The 16,981-nt window shown below is 36.3% G+C and overlaps 1 protein-coding gene across 3 annotated transcripts in view; it reads right to left on the reverse strand.

Annotated features, from left to right (window-relative positions):
* Positions 1-16,981, reverse strand: part of LOC136814934 (alpha-mannosidase 2C1-like) — a 40,471-nt gene that overhangs the window by 14,623 nt on the left and 8,867 nt on the right. For all 3 annotated transcript variants that reach the window (XR_010847659.1, XM_067071359.1, XM_067071360.1), the window contains exons 21-27: positions 16,589-16,659; positions 11,921-12,076; positions 11,391-11,491; positions 10,975-11,079; positions 8,920-8,986; positions 8,419-8,505; positions 7,780-7,923 (exon numbers count right to left, since the gene is read on the reverse strand). Coding sequence is in view for 2 of the 3 variants with exons in the window: in XM_067071359.1 (XP_066927460.1) it covers positions 7,780-7,923; positions 8,419-8,505; positions 8,920-8,986; positions 10,975-11,079; positions 11,391-11,491; positions 11,921-12,076; positions 16,589-16,659 (731 nt within the window). In the remaining variant the exon portion in view is untranslated. The remainder of the gene's footprint in view (positions 1-7,779; positions 7,924-8,418; positions 8,506-8,919; positions 8,987-10,974; positions 11,080-11,390; positions 11,492-11,920; positions 12,077-16,588; positions 16,660-16,981) is intronic.

Below are 16,981 nucleotides of genomic sequence, written 5' to 3' on the forward strand. Positions count from 1 at the left end.
ATTTTTTTGTAATTAAATCTTGCATCAGCAGTTTCGAAACAAAAGCATGCTATATTTTTATGTAAAATTATTTTTATAAAGAGAAACGCTTCCTAGGATTAAAGGAAATAAACCAGCTGTGCTGGAAGGTCAGCCCGAAAGGATAAGAAAGATTAGAAGATAAGAAGATTAAAATAATTAATTCAAGGAAAACTAGTTGTCCCTTATTTTCCAAGGAAATTTAGTTATTGCGTATTTTCCAAGGAAATTTAGTTATTGCGTATTTTCCAAGGAAATTTAGTTATTGCGTATTTTCCAAGGAAATTTAGTTATTGCGTATTTTCCAAGGAAGAACACTAGACCGTATTTTCCAAGGAAAATCACTGGTCCGTATTTCTGAGGAAAATAGTTGTTGCGTATTTTCCAAGGAAAATTAGTTGTTGCGTATTTTCCAAAGAAATTTAGTTATTGCGTATTTTCCAAGGAAGATCACTAGACCGTATTTTCCAAGGAAAATCACTGTTCCGTATTTTCTGAGGAAAATAGTTGTTGCGTATTTTCCAAGGAAAATTAGTTGTTGCGTATTTTCCAAGGAAAATTAGTTATTACGTATTTTCCAAGGAAGATCACTAGATCGTATTTTCCAAGGAAAATCACTGGTCCGTATTTTCTGAGGAAAATTAGTTGTTGCGTATTTTCCAAGGAAATCCTTTGTTCCGTTCTTTCCCAGGAAAATCAATTTTCACGTATTTTTCAAGGAAAATCAATTGTTCCCTATAGCTAATTTCCAAAGGAAATCATTTCTGTTGTATTCTCCAAGGAAAATCACAGCACTTTATTGATTTTCTTTTGAAAGAAAAGGTATTTCCCTTGCAAAAAATACAAAATATAACTGAAATTCCTTGAGCAATCATTAGTTGAATTTTTCTTTTTGAAAAAGAAGATTATTATTCCCTTGAGAAACACACAGAAAATCAATTTCCTATGCGAAAATTCATAGCCTGTCTTATTTAATTGGAAATACAGATTTTATTTATTTTTCTCTTGGAAAACTGCTCAGAATGATGATTTCACAAACTGGGGGGAGGAGTCTTCAAAAGGCATGCATCCGACATGTTCTAGTCCAACAGCTAAAAAGTCCGATAAGGCAATCGAAGGTTGCTCCAGTTTTTCCGAACCGATTTTGTCCGGCAAAAAGTGTCAAAAGAATATTTGTTTCAGAAAAAACGTTATTAGCCTGTCTGACTAGCCAACCAATTTTTAACACTTAGGCGGAGGACCGTGTCCGTCTAGTAAGACTTTTAAACTAAATTTAGGGAAAAAATCTCTCAAAGGGTCCCAAAATCATCAAAATTTTGTCTCTCAAAGGGGCGATTTTCGATTTTTGCCTCGGACATACCTGTCACCTCGCAAACCTAGTATCCCCCCCCCCACCGAGCATCCGTACCCCTTTTTGCCAATATCCCCCCATGTATATCTCGAGGAAAGTGTATTGGAACTTTGTGATTCAAAGACAGATTTTGGATGAAAATTGTATCAAAAGTATCAAAAGATTAAAGGACAACAACAAGATCTGCTATTTAAAAAGATAAATTTCTCGTCCTCCGTGCTTGAAAAATCAATATTTTTGATTAGGTCTGAAATATTTTTGATCCCTGTGGATAGATTAGTTTAGAAAAGAAAAAAAATACGTGTGGGGGAATCGAACCCTGGATCATCTGACCTGGAATCTAATGCTCTACCGTCTGAGCTAATTCACCGTATCTGCTGTTCGAGAGCAAATGTTTATATATTACCATAAAAAGTAATAAAAAATGACGTAATGTAATTGCGTAAAACATTTTCATTCGCGCATACAAACAATAGGCAGGATTTTCATTGTTATTTTGTCGATACTGGCGTAATCATTTGAGAGTATTCCGATCAGAATAACAACTAATACTTGCTTAGCGCTAGCCATAAGCGATGCTAGGTTCTAGAAATCCGTTCGGGAATGTTTTGCCGAAAACGTAAATCGGGGAAACACTTTTTTTGAACGGAAACGGATGATAACATACTATTTGAAATATTTTTTTTGATGGATTGTGTGTGTTTATAAAAAATAAATGATCTGATTTTTCTCAGCTCTTTGTTACCTATCCCTTGAGCAAAAACGTTTGTGCGTGGCCTTATAATTGAGCCTCTCACTTTTGTTTTCAGCCTCCCGCCTCCCACTTTTGTTTTCAGCCTCCCGCCTCCCACTTTTGTTTTCAGCCTCCCGCCTCCCACTTTCGTTTTCAGCCTCCCGCCTCCCACTTTCGATTTTAACCTCCCGCCTCCCACTTTCAATTTCAGCCTCCCGCCTCCCACTTTCGTTTTCAGCCTCCCGCCTCCCGCCTCCCACTTTCGATTTTAGCCTCCCGCCTCCCACTTTCGATTTTAGCCTCCCGCCTCCCACTTTCGTTTTCAGCCTCCCGCCTCCCGCCTCCCACTTTCGATTTCAGCCTCCCGACTCCCGGCTCCCGGTTTAGCCTCCCGCCTCCCGCCTCCCAGTTTTCCTGTATGCCCAACGATGAGATTATTGTTTTCAATTTCACACAGCTTTACTTACAGCGTGGTGTACGAAGAGAGAAGACACAAGAAGTTTGAAGTTTCGACGAAAAGAAAAGCAGTCTAGAAAAATAATTTTCAGATATTTTCTTCGGCTTTCCTGGTAGTATGGCATTCAAACCCACATTGCTCACCGTGCTTTTGATTGGAGCCATTCACTCGGCACTTGCTATGAAAGAATGGGGCAAAGCTATGCAAGCTTTAGAGGGTTTGATGAATCGCGAACATTGTAGCGTGGATATCAAATACTCCCACAAACATAAACATTACTTTTGGAATCGCATGCGAGTCCCAAATACCGACATCAAGATGAAACTATTTGTCCGAAACTGTACCCTAGGTGGACGACCAATGGCCAAATGTTTCAAGAGTGTTGAATTTAAAATCAATTTAAACCAAACTTCAGTTGACATTCTAGACTTTCCACAGTACTACTACGAAAGAACCGATTTTTATAACAGCTATATGTACGAGAGCCGTTGGATCGGAGCACCACCTCAAACACCAAATATGCCCTACTTCAACAGTGTATGGGAGAGATATTACAAAGCAAGACAAAGTGGAAAAATCAAAAAGCGACTTTCCTTCGAAGACTTTGAAATGAAATTGTACAAATACTCTGACTAAAAACTTTATGCTGTGATCTTATGTTAATTTTTTGAGTAGTTTTGTTAGCTTCAATTCGAGATTGATTAAAAAACTCGATAATTTTGTTATCATACTGTACAATTAGAAACAGGATTACGATTTTTGATACAAACATATCTAACCATCGAAGAATTTCAAGGAACCTTAAATCTATTTATCTATTTTGTTTTGAAGGGATGGTTTTTAAAAAGGTAGCAAAGACCTGTCCGTACAACATCATTAATACAAACAGTTTTAAAGTTTTAACCCTGTCTCCGATTAACAATGAAAAATTTCGACATTTACGAACAAAATCACCGACCTCATAAATTCCTTGAAAATATCAATATTTAGTTTGCATTCAAAGAAATTTTTTTTAGCTTTTTTCCCCCTTTTAGGCATTTTATTAGACGATCCTATCGTCTACACAAAATCACTAAAAAAAGGGAAAAGTTTAGGGTGTGGGATGATTTAGAAATCACGAGGATAATTTTTCGAACTGCACGAGTTATGAGATTACGAGCTAATCGCACAAAGATTTCAGAACTTTTTTTTCAATTTCATGAAACGATGAAAGGAAACTAGGGAGCGGTCATAAAGTATCTACTAGAGGGGGGTGGAGGATATTTTGAAAAATCCAAAAAAAATTTCGCACCCCCTCCCCTAATCTGGAAAAAATTTTCGAACCCCCCCCCCTCATAAGGCCCAATATTTTTTCACACCCCCCCCCTACTAGAAAAATATTTACGCGAAAAAAAATTCATACAGATGCGGTACAAAGAGTATTATTTGTTTGTATGACAGTTTTTTATGTCAAAATAAGGTAAGGGAGATAGTTTAGCCCTTTTAAGTTAAAGTATAACAGGGTTAAGACAAGAATCATCAAGTGGTTTTCTCTGAGCTTCTGTAAGATTTGGAAAAAAATACGGCTTATTTTCCCCAGTAGCGACCTGGGTTTATTTTCTGGGGGTGCAAACTAAGAAATTGGCGCCCCTGGTATTTTTTGTCCCTTTTTGCGCCCTCCATTATTAAGTGAAAATATTAAACTGTAAGAGCAGTATGGTTGAAAGTAACGCCCGGAATCTTTGAGTCAAGAAACTTGGAATTTGTATTTTGTAATTTGAAATGTTACAGTAAGGTGTTTTGAACAAAGGAGGCGCAACCATGGTTTGCGCCGGCGGAAAGTTTTTCAATTTTCAACTTTTAATCTGTCTAAAATGCCCCATATTATAGCACCGAAAATAAAGCCACTCAAATAAAATACATGAGCTGTTGATACTTAAAATTGAAGTTTTGTACCTGATAATCTAATCAGATTATTAGATAATTTTTCTCAGAAAAATGACGACGGGGCGAAAATTTCAATATTTTTCACCACCATTTTAGCTAAAAGACACTTTGTTTTGACAAATTTCTTTTAAGAAGTACTTTTTCAAACCACTCTGATGAGCTGTGAGAGCCACTAATCTATTTCCCTTACCTAGCTCAATGTTACAACCCAAAAGGGCAAGGCGATGATGCCCAAATAATGCCAATATGAAATGTACATATATCCAATAAGATCAATTATGAGTTGTCGGCCGTAAGGCCGAAAAAATTTTGAAATCTTCAAACGTAAAACTATGAAATTAGACTTCCTACATTTTCTCTTGAGTTTCCCAAAAAAATTTGGAACCCCCCCCTAAACCCTCAAAAAAAATTTGGAACCCCCCCTAAACCCTCGAAAAAAATTTCGACCCCCCCCCCTAGAATCCTCACCCCCCCCCCCCCCCTAGTAGATACTTTATGACCGCTCCCTTACACTGAAAGCTTTATTTTTCTCTTCTCTTTGTATGTTTTTCTTTTTGCTTTTGTTTTTTTTTCTCACAAAGTAAAGTTCGAATGAAATCATCACATTCGATGAAAGAACGATGTGAAAAATATCAAAAACTCAATTTTGAAGAAATTGGAAGAAATTGGCGCCCCTTCGAGAGTGTTATTTATTAACGATTAATTGCTCTCATTGAATGGGCGCCAAATAAGAACAAATAACCCATCGTGCGATTACAGTTTGTTCTAAACTCTACCGTCACTTTATTACCGTAAACCACTCTGACGGCTCTAAACTTAGTATGAATCGCAGACCTCCATAGATATACTTCCTATAAAAAACTCTTTTTGATAGAGGGTGAGCAGAAGCCTACTGTGAAATCTGCCTAAAAATACATAATTTGCTGACGTTTGCTGACCCTCTAACGTATGGCATTTTATTAGAAATTATAAAATTCTATTTACTGCGGGAATAGGCTAGACCCATACGACTCTCCCCCATATTATATATCTACAATTCTTCCACTGATCTTTTAACTACTTGACTGGATAGTGGAAAACTACATGGCGATCTAGCCGACTTAAAACTGGATACACTTTCATGGGGAACCTCTACTAAACAGTCAGCCTAACTAGCGTGTAAAAAGATTATATCTGTGAATTCTTCTATGCTATTGTCTAAGACAAATCACTATCGAAGAAATAAGCCCAAAGCCGAAGAAAATTCGCAAACGGGTTATTTGCCGAAAAGAGCTTACAGTCGGTAGAGTTTGCCTTCGAAACTCTCCCACCGATTTTTTTCCGTATATCGCCATATTTTCCCGCCTTTACTACCACTGTAACGGACAAAAACATCGTCTAAATTCTTCTTAGATTCATTCTCGTTTATTTTCCAACCCCACGGACCTTATAAGGATCGACTATTATCGAAAAGCGCAATTGAGGCTGTAGTTGAAAAATCGAAAATACCCCCAGTTGGTATTCATTAAGGGAAGACGTATACCAAATTTCAGCTCTTTCCGATCACTTTTGATGTCTTCAGGCTGTCCGAAGTATCTGGGACATACACACGTAAAGACATTCTCAAATTTTAGCTAAATTGAAGTTGTGCACTACTTTTTTCATGAGAAAACGAAGCTTGGACGTTAAGAAATCGATTTAGGTTGATTATTTTTTACAAGGGGGACACAAATTTGTTCGAGTAAAGCAAATTTCGAATTATGGAGTTCATAAGCCACAGTTAATTTAAGGGAAGACAAAACTTGCTCGAGTTAAGGGGATATTCGAGTTAAAAAGACTCTACTGCACCTAGGAACTAGAATAGAACCTACCTCTACAAATGACAGATTGAAACTAAAATTTACACCTATATTTCGAAAAAGATATCACTAGAAAACAAAGGAATTGCTGGATTCAATCCGTCGTCAAAAAATACGGCGCATATTTCAATGCTTCACTTTTTCTTTCCAGAGAAAAGTTAAAGATTCTATCTTCATTGCTTTGTAACCTCCATTTTCAGAAAATATTTCACGTTTTATAAGTTTTTTGAAAACAGCAAAAATTAACCAATTAAAAATTTAAAAACCATACTCCTGAAAAAATCCTTCACTTGATAGTAATTTTCTGTTTGCTTTTCAACAAAAAAGTCATCATTCATACATTGAAAGAAAAAAGTGGCTACCATATTCCATTCCCGAGAAACTTATCAACAAGTTATCATCAAGTTTCATACCTGATAAGGGTTTGTAGGGGTTCGAAATACCGTTTTCCCGTCAAAATTTTTGCTGAATCCCGGAATCCCGAAAAGTGAAAAAAATAATTCAGAGGTTAAAATACCGGCATAATGACAAAAAATAAGGCAAAATACCGTCACCGTCTGATTAAAAAATACCGTTTTCCCGTCACTTTTTTCGGCAAATCCCGTGATACCAATCTCGTCACACCGTAAAAGTACAACCCCCCCCCCTGAAAACGCTATGAGACTTCTTGTCTTGCAAAAAGTCGGTGATGCAGAATGAATAGTTAGTCACAGACCCGATATCTACAGCTAATTTCAAAATTCAATGCCGTAGAGGGTCTGTTGTCATCGTCTTTTCTCATTTGAGATTTTTCAAACCAACCGCTGCGATGGAATGCAGGTTAGAGAGGGGAGACGGCGAGAGAATCATACCTCATCACAGAGAATAATGGTGCTTTTTTTTCAATTCATCATCAACTTTTTTGGAAAATAATCATCATGAAATGATACTCTCACAGTATTCTTAGGTCTGGATCCAAACCCAGCCAAAATCTAGCATGCAAAATGTAATTTTAGGCAAAAAATTGGCATTTTTGTGAAACATTTTAGCATTGCTGGAGAATAATTGATAATTCAATGGTAGAATGCTCTAAAAATGGCATTCTTAGGTTCAGTTGCCAAATTCCATGATGGCGTTATTCTTAGCTTATCAGGCCATTTTTCATGCCATTTAAGCGTCCGGTTATCAGAAGTCCGACGCTGCCCCTCTTGAAATTACCAAAATATTGGTAAAACAGCCGTTTTAGTTAAAAAAACACTGGAAAGTGCCTTTTTTGGCAATCAACGGACACTGCCTTGCCTTTCTAAAATATGGCCTGCATATTATTAATTTTTTGGTCAATTTAATCATAAATATTCTTATAAAAAAAGTGTGCACGGAAATAATACTACGAATATACTACGAAACAACAAACGTGAGATGCACTCTGATATAAAGTAGAACATACCAGGGACAAAGGTAAAGAAAAAACGCGTACCTCGTGTTTAGCCCAGTCCCATGAAGTGTTGACAGAAGTCGTCCTTTGGATATGACCACACTGGATGTCGTATGTTGCTTGGTTGGTATGAACGTTCATGGGAAAAGCAACTCGAAGTAATTTACGATTTTCGTGCCAATCAACCTGTTGTAAAAGACATTAGCAGTACTTGGGAATTTCCAGAAATAATTAGTGCAAGTTAAAAGGGAGTCCTGGAATCTTTAGGTACAAGAAGTTTTCAGGAAAATTATGTGGATTCAAAGCATTGTTGAAAACGCGAAAATAAAAAGTGTTTCCTTTCATAGCGAAAAATCGCATTTTCTCTATTTTAAAGGTCATCTAATTAATTGATGAGGGAAAATAATTTTAATCACGAGTGAAATAAATGAAGAACCTCATAGAAAAAAGGTCATTAAATTAGAGAAAATACGGTAAGCAGGCCAAGAAGTCTATAGAAATGGAGCAGCTTTTTCCCATGCCCATCAACTATCATCTTAAGGATAATGAAATTGCTGAGCTTACCAGACTCCGGCAACTCTGTCAGCGACACATAGAGCTAATAATGGTGCACAAGATAAACACAGACTAGAGACGATAGCAAAATAACAGTGCACATAATTTTGGACACAGGCTCTTTACCTCGGTTTCAAAGCGCAGGAACTTAGACTCTGCATCCAAAGATATCGTCTGGCGTATCTCACTTTTGTCCGAGATTTTCAACGTAAACTGAAAATATAATTATGGTCGTTCATTAAAGTTTCGGCACTCGCTAACACATCATCTAGGGGACAAACTTTATGTGGTGAGCTAGCTCAACCTTTTTCGAAATGTTATTTCCAAAATTATGAGCCGCTCTGTTTGACTATTTATTCAGCTGCTACTGTTCTCCCTTGAAAGGTTTTTCAGGAGCTTAACTTTCTGGTTGTAAGCCAACTAAAGTCAACGAATGAAACTCACAAAGTTATTTCCGCGAAAAAAGGTTTTACAGGAGCTTAACCTTCCAGGTCAACTAAAGTCAACAAACGAAACCCAAAAAGCTAATATCCGCAAAAAATGAATTTCCATTAACTATTTTTCTTGCATTTATTTGTGTAAAAAACAAATAGGATCTTCGTACAAATCGAAAGAAGTTCAGTTTACCTTTATTCCAGCGCGAAGAGAGCCATGGTTGAAAGTTTCGACGTTTTGAAATTTACTTAAAACCTCCCTGCAAGTTAAAAAGAAAGAAATATAAGATTAAAATAAGCAGAGACATTCTCCATTGGTCCATTCTAGGAAAAGCTGAGGCAAGCCAACACAATCCTTGAATTTGAAAAGATAGAAGATAAATTTGTCCGTTAATAGGGTGTGGATTCGAAAGATTCCAAAAATTGAAACATCCCTTCCGATATATTGCGACGCGGCCAGGTTTTAAAAATCACAATTAAATTGAACTTAATTTCAAAATATCTTATACCGTAAATCCTCGAATAAGCGCCCCGCTTGAATAAGTGCCCCGCTCGATTAAGCGCCCCCCTTTTAGTTAAAATAATATTATAAGCGCCCCCTTTGAATAAGCGCCCTATCCAGGGAGGGGCGCTTATTCGAATATTGTTATTGATTGAATAAGATATTGAGTAGATACTTGTGTCTTAAAAAGAAAGAAAGCGATTAAGAATAAAATGATAGAAATTGTCAATTGGATTTTTCCAATTTTTCTTTTTTTTTATTATTCATAGAATTATATTTCACAGGTCTATCGACCTCTACGAAATAATTTAGATTTATAAATATTGTCTACTTCTTCATCTGTCGTCCAGTCGTCAGAAGATATGGGCAGAGAAGACGTTGTTTTGGTCTTTGTCCTAGGTTTTCGAACTAGGCGAAGGTTTGTTCTAGGGCTTCCTCTTACATGCCAAACGAAATCATCATTTTTTAAATTCATTTTATTCGCCTTTTGGCACATATCTTTAATAATTTTTCTTTCGTTGATGGTGAAGTCGTCTGTAATGCTAAAGCCACCAATTTCATTGAATCGTTTCAGCTTATGCAGATTTTGCATTATCCGTTCTTTTTCCTCTATACTTTTTAAGATCAACTTGATTGGACGCCAATGTAGCCCTTTTTCTGTTTTGTCCAATGCGATGATGGTGGGACGGTTTGATATCTTGGACGCCAATGTTACCTAGTATACCTTCAATATCTATTCTGTCTTGTTCCTGTTGTTCCTCTTTGTTATCTACCTCTAATTCCACCATTCCATGTATAATAATATTTCGTTTTCTTGATTCGATGTCTCTGTCTTCATTCTTGTTTTCTTGTTGGTGTTCTCTCACTGCTGATTTGATATTATCCTTGTGTTTCTTAGTTATTTCAGCGTATGTTTTTTCTGATGATTTTTCTATGTAATTCGTCGTTAGCTTTATTTCTTCTTTTATAATCTGCTTGGTTTTTATTTCAAAGTCAGCCATCTTATTGGTTAAGATGTTTTCGATATCGTTCTTAAGGCTGCGGTTCTTGGCTAGCTGGTTGTTGAGCTTTTTAATGACGTCGTCCTTCTTCTCAATCTCCCTCTGCATCATATGATACGAGTTCTCACCTATTTTACTCATTAGAGATCGTGTTATCCGCACGCAATTCTGACATAGATATTGTTCGTTATAAGTGTTGGCAAAAATTTGCAGCTGATAAAGCGGTAATTGTGTGCACTCGTAGTGTACCATGCGGTGGCATTTTCGGCATTTTAGACGGTTTTGGTCATCGTCATCTGAGCAGGAGGTGAGAGTGCATGTTTGGTTTTGTTTAGCTTCTTCAAATGGTTGTTTTTCTTGCTTTTTGTCGGTTTTTTCGTTCATGTTTTTGATTTTGCTAAATTTCAACCATTTTTGAAGAACTACACAAAATGCGTGTTGACTAACTGACGTCAAATAAAAACTGACCAGTTGGACTTTTATTCATCCTTTTTTGAAAAATCAACCCTTTGAAACAGTTAAGTTTAAGCAGATTCCGAATTTGTTGATATACGAATTTCTGAAATAAAAAAATAAGCGCCGCGCTCGAATAAGCGCCCTGCTTGAATAAGCGCCCCCCTTAGAGCCTGAGAATTAAATAAGCGCCTGGGCACTTATTCGAGGATTTACGGTACTAAGTTTAAAAAATTGTTTAACTAAATTTAAGTTAGATGAATTTATTGATGAAAACTTGTAGTAACCTTACCCAGTTTCGTTAGTGTAGGGCATGATATCCCATGCATCCCAGTATAAAGGGATATCAGTGTATGTAAGAAATTGATTGCACATTTGACCTGGTAAGACCGCCTCCCTGAAATAGTGAAAGTTAAGTTCTTAATTATTTCAATCGTGCGATCGAACAAAGTCAAATACAAGGCATCGCTTGTAACTTCACTAAAAATGCTTTCAATGTCTTTTCAATAACGAGAGTTTGTTAAAAAGAGTTTATTATGCTTCAGGACTGTATTCATGTCTGAATTTAGGAAATTCACTATAGCCCCTGAAAGAAGGTGAATCGGAGATTTTTAAAAAGTTCAGTGGAATTTCTGTTTGAAAATATTAATGGCAGCTTTAAAAGCTCCGAATAGCCCGCTGTACATTCAAGAAATAGAAAATGTATACCTGTTATTTCTGAGAAGAATGCAGGATGTGAGCTGGCCACATGAATTAAATGTTGCTTTGAGATGAGTATTTTGCAGAACGAAAGAACTGCCGTCTGATTCCTAAAAAAGCAATCAATTCATTCTAATTATACCACGTCACATCAGTTCTGAACCAATACACGAGTAGAGACCTAGAGGGAACTCCCATAGCAACTCATACTCATAGAGGCGACTACATCTTCGACGTTCACATATAATAGCCGAGAACGAGCTATTTACAATTGGCAGTTCAAACAAAACAAGGCTCTAACCTAAAAGGTCGCACAAAATTTAAAAGAATTTGACAACAAAGACAGCCAGAGGATGAAAATTAGACAGATGAGATGGAGTTTTTATAAGATACTTTAATAATTGGTCATTTGAAGTAATAAAAATGACGCGTTCTTTAGAAAAAGTAACAAAATTGTTCTATTACTGGTTAACGATCAACCAAATCAAATAAGAGCTTATAAAAACTCCATCTCGTCCCAACTTAGATGCCATACTTACAGATACTGTCACCGGAATATGTTTTTGAACAACACATTCTGTCAACGTTTTGTATCCGTGAGGAGGGACACAAACAAAATGTAAATTCTTTTCTTCATCTTCCACGAGTTCAGTTCGTTGGAAAGATAATGTGTTCAAGATGATCTCTTCGCCACCCTGTTCGAAGAAGTAAAGAAAAGAACAATGACATGGCAATTCTAAACAATTTATGTTCAGTCAGCAGTTTTCTGTGTTCATGATTAGGCGAGACCAATTTGATTTGTTGTTCTACGGGCCCGACCGACCCTATTTTTGCTAAAATCAAAAAAATAATAATATTGAATTTCCAATACAATATATTTTACACGCTACTTATTTGTAAGAATCAAATTTGAATAAAGCTGAAAATTAATTCAAGAAATTGAAAAGTTTAGAAAATCTAGCATTCCATACACTAAGAAATTTATTATGATCTTCATCGAAGATAAAAAAAGTGAATTTTTGAACCAGATATTTTTTGGAAAACATTTTCGGTACTTTACCAACCCTGATAAATATAAAAAAATTTATTTTTATCTTACCGACCGACCGACCCATTTGCTAACGATCTGCCCGTAGAACAACAAATTAAATTGGTCTCGCCTTACGAGGCACGATGAGAAATTCAAAAAGGGCCACGATGTTTTGAGAAATTAGGAAGGGAAAATGTTATCGGGCTCTTCCAGAAAATGTTCATACACTCGGGGGGGGGGGATATAGTGTCCGAGGGGTAGTGAAAAGTTTGCAAAATTTGCCTTGTCCAGGGGGGGGGTAAAATTGCTGTTTGGTGGTAATTTTTCTCTGTTTGAGGTCAAAGGTCAAGGGGGGGGCAAAAGTCATGATGTCCGGGGGGTAAATTTCAAAAAAATATTATATCCCCCACCATCCATATTCAATTTTTTTTCTAGAAAAGCCCATTGACAATGGTTTTAAGGACTAATATGATGTGATGAATTTTCAAAGGAAAATTTTCAAATAAAACGGATTTGGGTTAGCAGAGATAAATGGAGAGTATTCCCACTTTTCGATCAAATTTTGTGATATTATTTCTGATTATCAAGTCTTAAGGGATAATCAGATGGTTTGAGATTTGGTCTGTAGTAACCTTCTAAGGTCCTGAGTAAATCATCCAAGTATTTTGGTCTAACTATCTTCCAAAGTCGAGATACCACAATTTGAATTTACTGAAAATGGGTCCCTATACGGTTCTTTCGTTGTAATTCTTATTGTAATTCTTATTCCTATAAAAGTAAAAAAAAACTTGTAACTAATATATTAATTGGTCAGCCTAAGCTGAGCATTCAAATCCGTAAAATTCGGTTCTTCCATCACCATCATCATAAGACGGCAAAAAAAAAATCCGATTTTCCGATCTCACTTTGATTTCTAAACTTTCTTCCGATCGGGTTAACTTTCTGGGTACTTTTAGAGTGCGTTGTTTGTGGAGTTGATGTTGTGGAGAAGATGGCGGCTCAAGCGATAAGTAAGATGTGATAAGTCAGTGTTGTACCAAAGTATTTCCAGTGTAAATCTGTTGCAAGCTTCAACTTCTGTCATTTATTTTTTTAACTCGGCAAATCAAACACATGATTTTCATCAAGGGGATTCTTTTTCTACATCTTTTGAAGGTTTAAAGCCGTTTGCTCAAGTTTTTGTTTATGTTGAATTTTCTGATACTTTTTATTGCTGCTTTTGAAAAACATATTTTTCTTGTTTGCCTCTAGGCGGATTGATGGTGTTATAATGTTATTGGAATTTGATAAAGTTTACAAAAGTACAGCTACTGTCTAAATTTGATAAAGACTGGATGCAATCGTGCTTTTTTGGACTTGGACGTGTTTGATACGTTGTTTGATAAGGCGAATCGCAAAAAATTGTTTGGTTCCCGTCATTTCTACTTTAAAAAGTGGGAGTCGTTCAGTCGGTCGAAATTATTTTTCTGTTAAAAAGCAGCTACATCTTGTTGAAAGGGAATCCGTGTGGACTGATCCGAGTTTTAAAATTGAGAAACCGTGGATAAACTGGTTTTCGGTTTACTCTCCATTAGCATGCGGCTCTCTACTTCGATTTGAAAACTTGTAAACACAGAGCGTGCAGAGGTCGACAGTGGAAATCCAGCAAAGCAGCGGAAAAGCTTTCCGACTCTCCAACTCTACCTGTTGACCGTAAATCAGGGTCGGTCAGATGACGGGAACCAAATGATGACATCACATCTCCTATTATTGGACTTGCAAAATTATGACAAATGGTCTTTGGAATATGATCATTTATATTAATATTAATATATACAGTTCTTGTTGAAATTGATCAAACTATTTTTCACGCAGTTCCGGACGCAGATTGTGATTGTGTTTTTCTAACCTTTTCTAACCTTGGCGCACGTTTTGACTGAATGATGGAATGGAATGAATGGCGATAACAGTTTATACATATCTCTTATCAGACTAGCAGAAAGCGGGCTGCAGAAAGTTATGAAAAATGGTTTCTAGAATTTAATGAATTATACCGTCAAGTTACACTCTTGTCACAACTTGCACAGCCATAACAAACAGATCAATCTGGTCTTCATTTAACATTGTTTTAAAGTTTAAAAAACTCCCAGTTGAAATTAATTGCTACACCGCTGCCCTGTTGAATTTATTTACTCTCGGGTACCTAATAGCCGTCCCCCCCGCTAATAAATTCTTATTCCAACCCCCCCCCCCCGCTTATTAATTTTTGGGAAAATGTTTTTGAAAGTTCCCTTTTTTGTCTTAATTCTGCTGTATTAGCCTCCTTTTCAAACATTTTCCACCCAGGACATTTTTATTCCAACCCTCCCGCTTACTAAATTTTGAGATTTTTTCCAACCCCCCTGCTTATTCCAACCCCCCCCCCCCGGCTATTAGGTACCCGAGAGTATTATGGTTGTGTGTTTATTCCGCCAAGGCGGTAAATCGATCGCCCAAATTCATAGACCAATCAAAAGCGAGTTTAAAGCAAAACGGGGGAAAAATGAGCTTCCCCGCATAGTTATGAATTTTAAGTTTTGCTTTCGATTATCATTTGCGACCAGCAAAGTCTTCAAGATGGTTGTGTGCATGTTGTGTAACTTGACGGTACTAAACTACAAAATTTATATACGCAGACTGGATGCAAATTGTGTTTTTCAAGATTTTGTGATTTTGCTTCAAGTGCAAAGTAGGACAATGATCAGTCACATTTTTGGACCTACCTGGAGGTCCTATAAATTAACCTGTGTTCGTTCGTCCGTTCGTCTGTTACCAACTTTTCTCGGGATTGAATCACAGGAATTGTTCACGTGTTCATTTTTCATTCGGGTAGGTCCATAAATGTATCACTTGTTTTTAATGGAATTGCAGAAAGTTACGACAAATGGCTTTTTGACTTTGAATAATTAAAAAACTAAACAATTTATTCAACAGTTCTGGACGCAAATTATGTTTTTCTGACATTGCCAAATTTTGGCTTTGACTGAATAGCAGTCAGTTTTTACCTTTACCTTTTTTTGGCCTTGCAGACAACTGACAAATGGTTTCTTTAATTTGGCCAAGTCTACCAGAATACAGTTCCTGTTGAAATGTTATAAATATGAACTACGTTTTGCAAAGTTTTTTATGCAAATTGTGTTTTTCTAAGTTTGCGCTTTGTGACTTAAAGTTTGTAGCTTGTTAGTTTAAAGTGTTATTGGAGTTTTATCAAGTAAAACAAAAAGTACAGTTTCTATGTATATTTGATGGATATCTTTATTTTGGTTCTGACGTTTTGGCAATTTTCTTATTTATTTCTAGTATAATACTTTGGTCAGATATGGATATTGTCTACATCCAACAGAAAAAATGTATCATAACTGACTGGAATGAAATTAACAAAAAGTTTAATTACACTATGTTTCTCTTTTATTTTGTAGTAATGAACTATAGCTTAATTGTTTGATGTCATAGAAGCAGTGCTACAATGCTAAAGAGAAGTATACTTTGAGCTTCTCGTGTGGGGGGGGGGCTGGAGGAGCTCTCAGGCTTGTTTTAAATAATTTTAAATCAAGTTATCAAATGTTTCACATTTTGTACATTATTCAACACTTTTAGTCTTTTTCAGTACATCTCTTACATCTGTTAACCCACTTATTTAAGCTATCTAGCTAAGCTCTATTGGCTGACCTTCCAGCCTGGGCTGGTTTATTCGATTTAAGTGAGCAAAAAAGTAAAATCAACACAGTTTGTTTACGATATTTCGTTCTATTTTCAGAACTTCATAAGGTATGATACTGCACAAGCGTTAACACATTTTTAAATGCTACAAAATCAGTGATGCGTAAATAAACTATCTTTCTCATCAAAATCTTGAACATTCAAACCTCTGTTAACATTTGTGCAACGGGAAGTAGACATCATACATAGAAAACCAAATAAAACGTATTGCAGAATAAGTGAACAAAAAAGTAAAATCAACACAGTTTGTTTACGATATTTCGTTCTATTTTCAGAACTTTCAGAAGTTATTAATTCGATTTTATAGGAAGATAATTAGGCAAAAATATTTTGAGGTTTTGTTCTTGGAAAAAGAAGAAATAACCCACATGTCAAATATCTAAAGCCATCTGATTATACCCCTTTAACCTAACCAATCTTCACGCTATGAATGGCTTACCGGATCTCCTGACGACCCAAACAAACTTTTCATCAACTCCTTGGTCAATTTCATGGCTTCGACCCAAGTATCTGTGCGATAGGAAAATTATAGCTTATCAACATCACTAAAGACAAAAGTAATATGGTAGTGGAAATCTTCGGCTATAACGTTTTGACGTGAAATAAATTACCTTCACTGTTTGAATCTTTAAAAGCTCTATCTGAGCCTAACAATTTTCAAAGAAATTTATTTTTATATGACAGGGGGGGTCAAGCAGTTACTCCGGAACACTATGGGTACCACCACCCCTTTTCACTACGTACACAATGTACTAACTGGTTTTGAGGTCAAATTTCAAAACACCACCCTCAAAATAACCCAAAAGATAGCGGATTTTTGATTTTTTTAACA

Source organism: Clytia hemisphaerica, unplaced genomic scaffold (genome assembly GCF_902728285.1).
Source record: "Clytia hemisphaerica strain Z4C2 unplaced genomic scaffold, Clytia hemisphaerica genome assembly, whole genome shotgun sequence".
NCBI classification, from domain to species: domain Eukaryota; kingdom Metazoa; phylum Cnidaria; class Hydrozoa; order Leptothecata; family Clytiidae; genus Clytia; species Clytia hemisphaerica.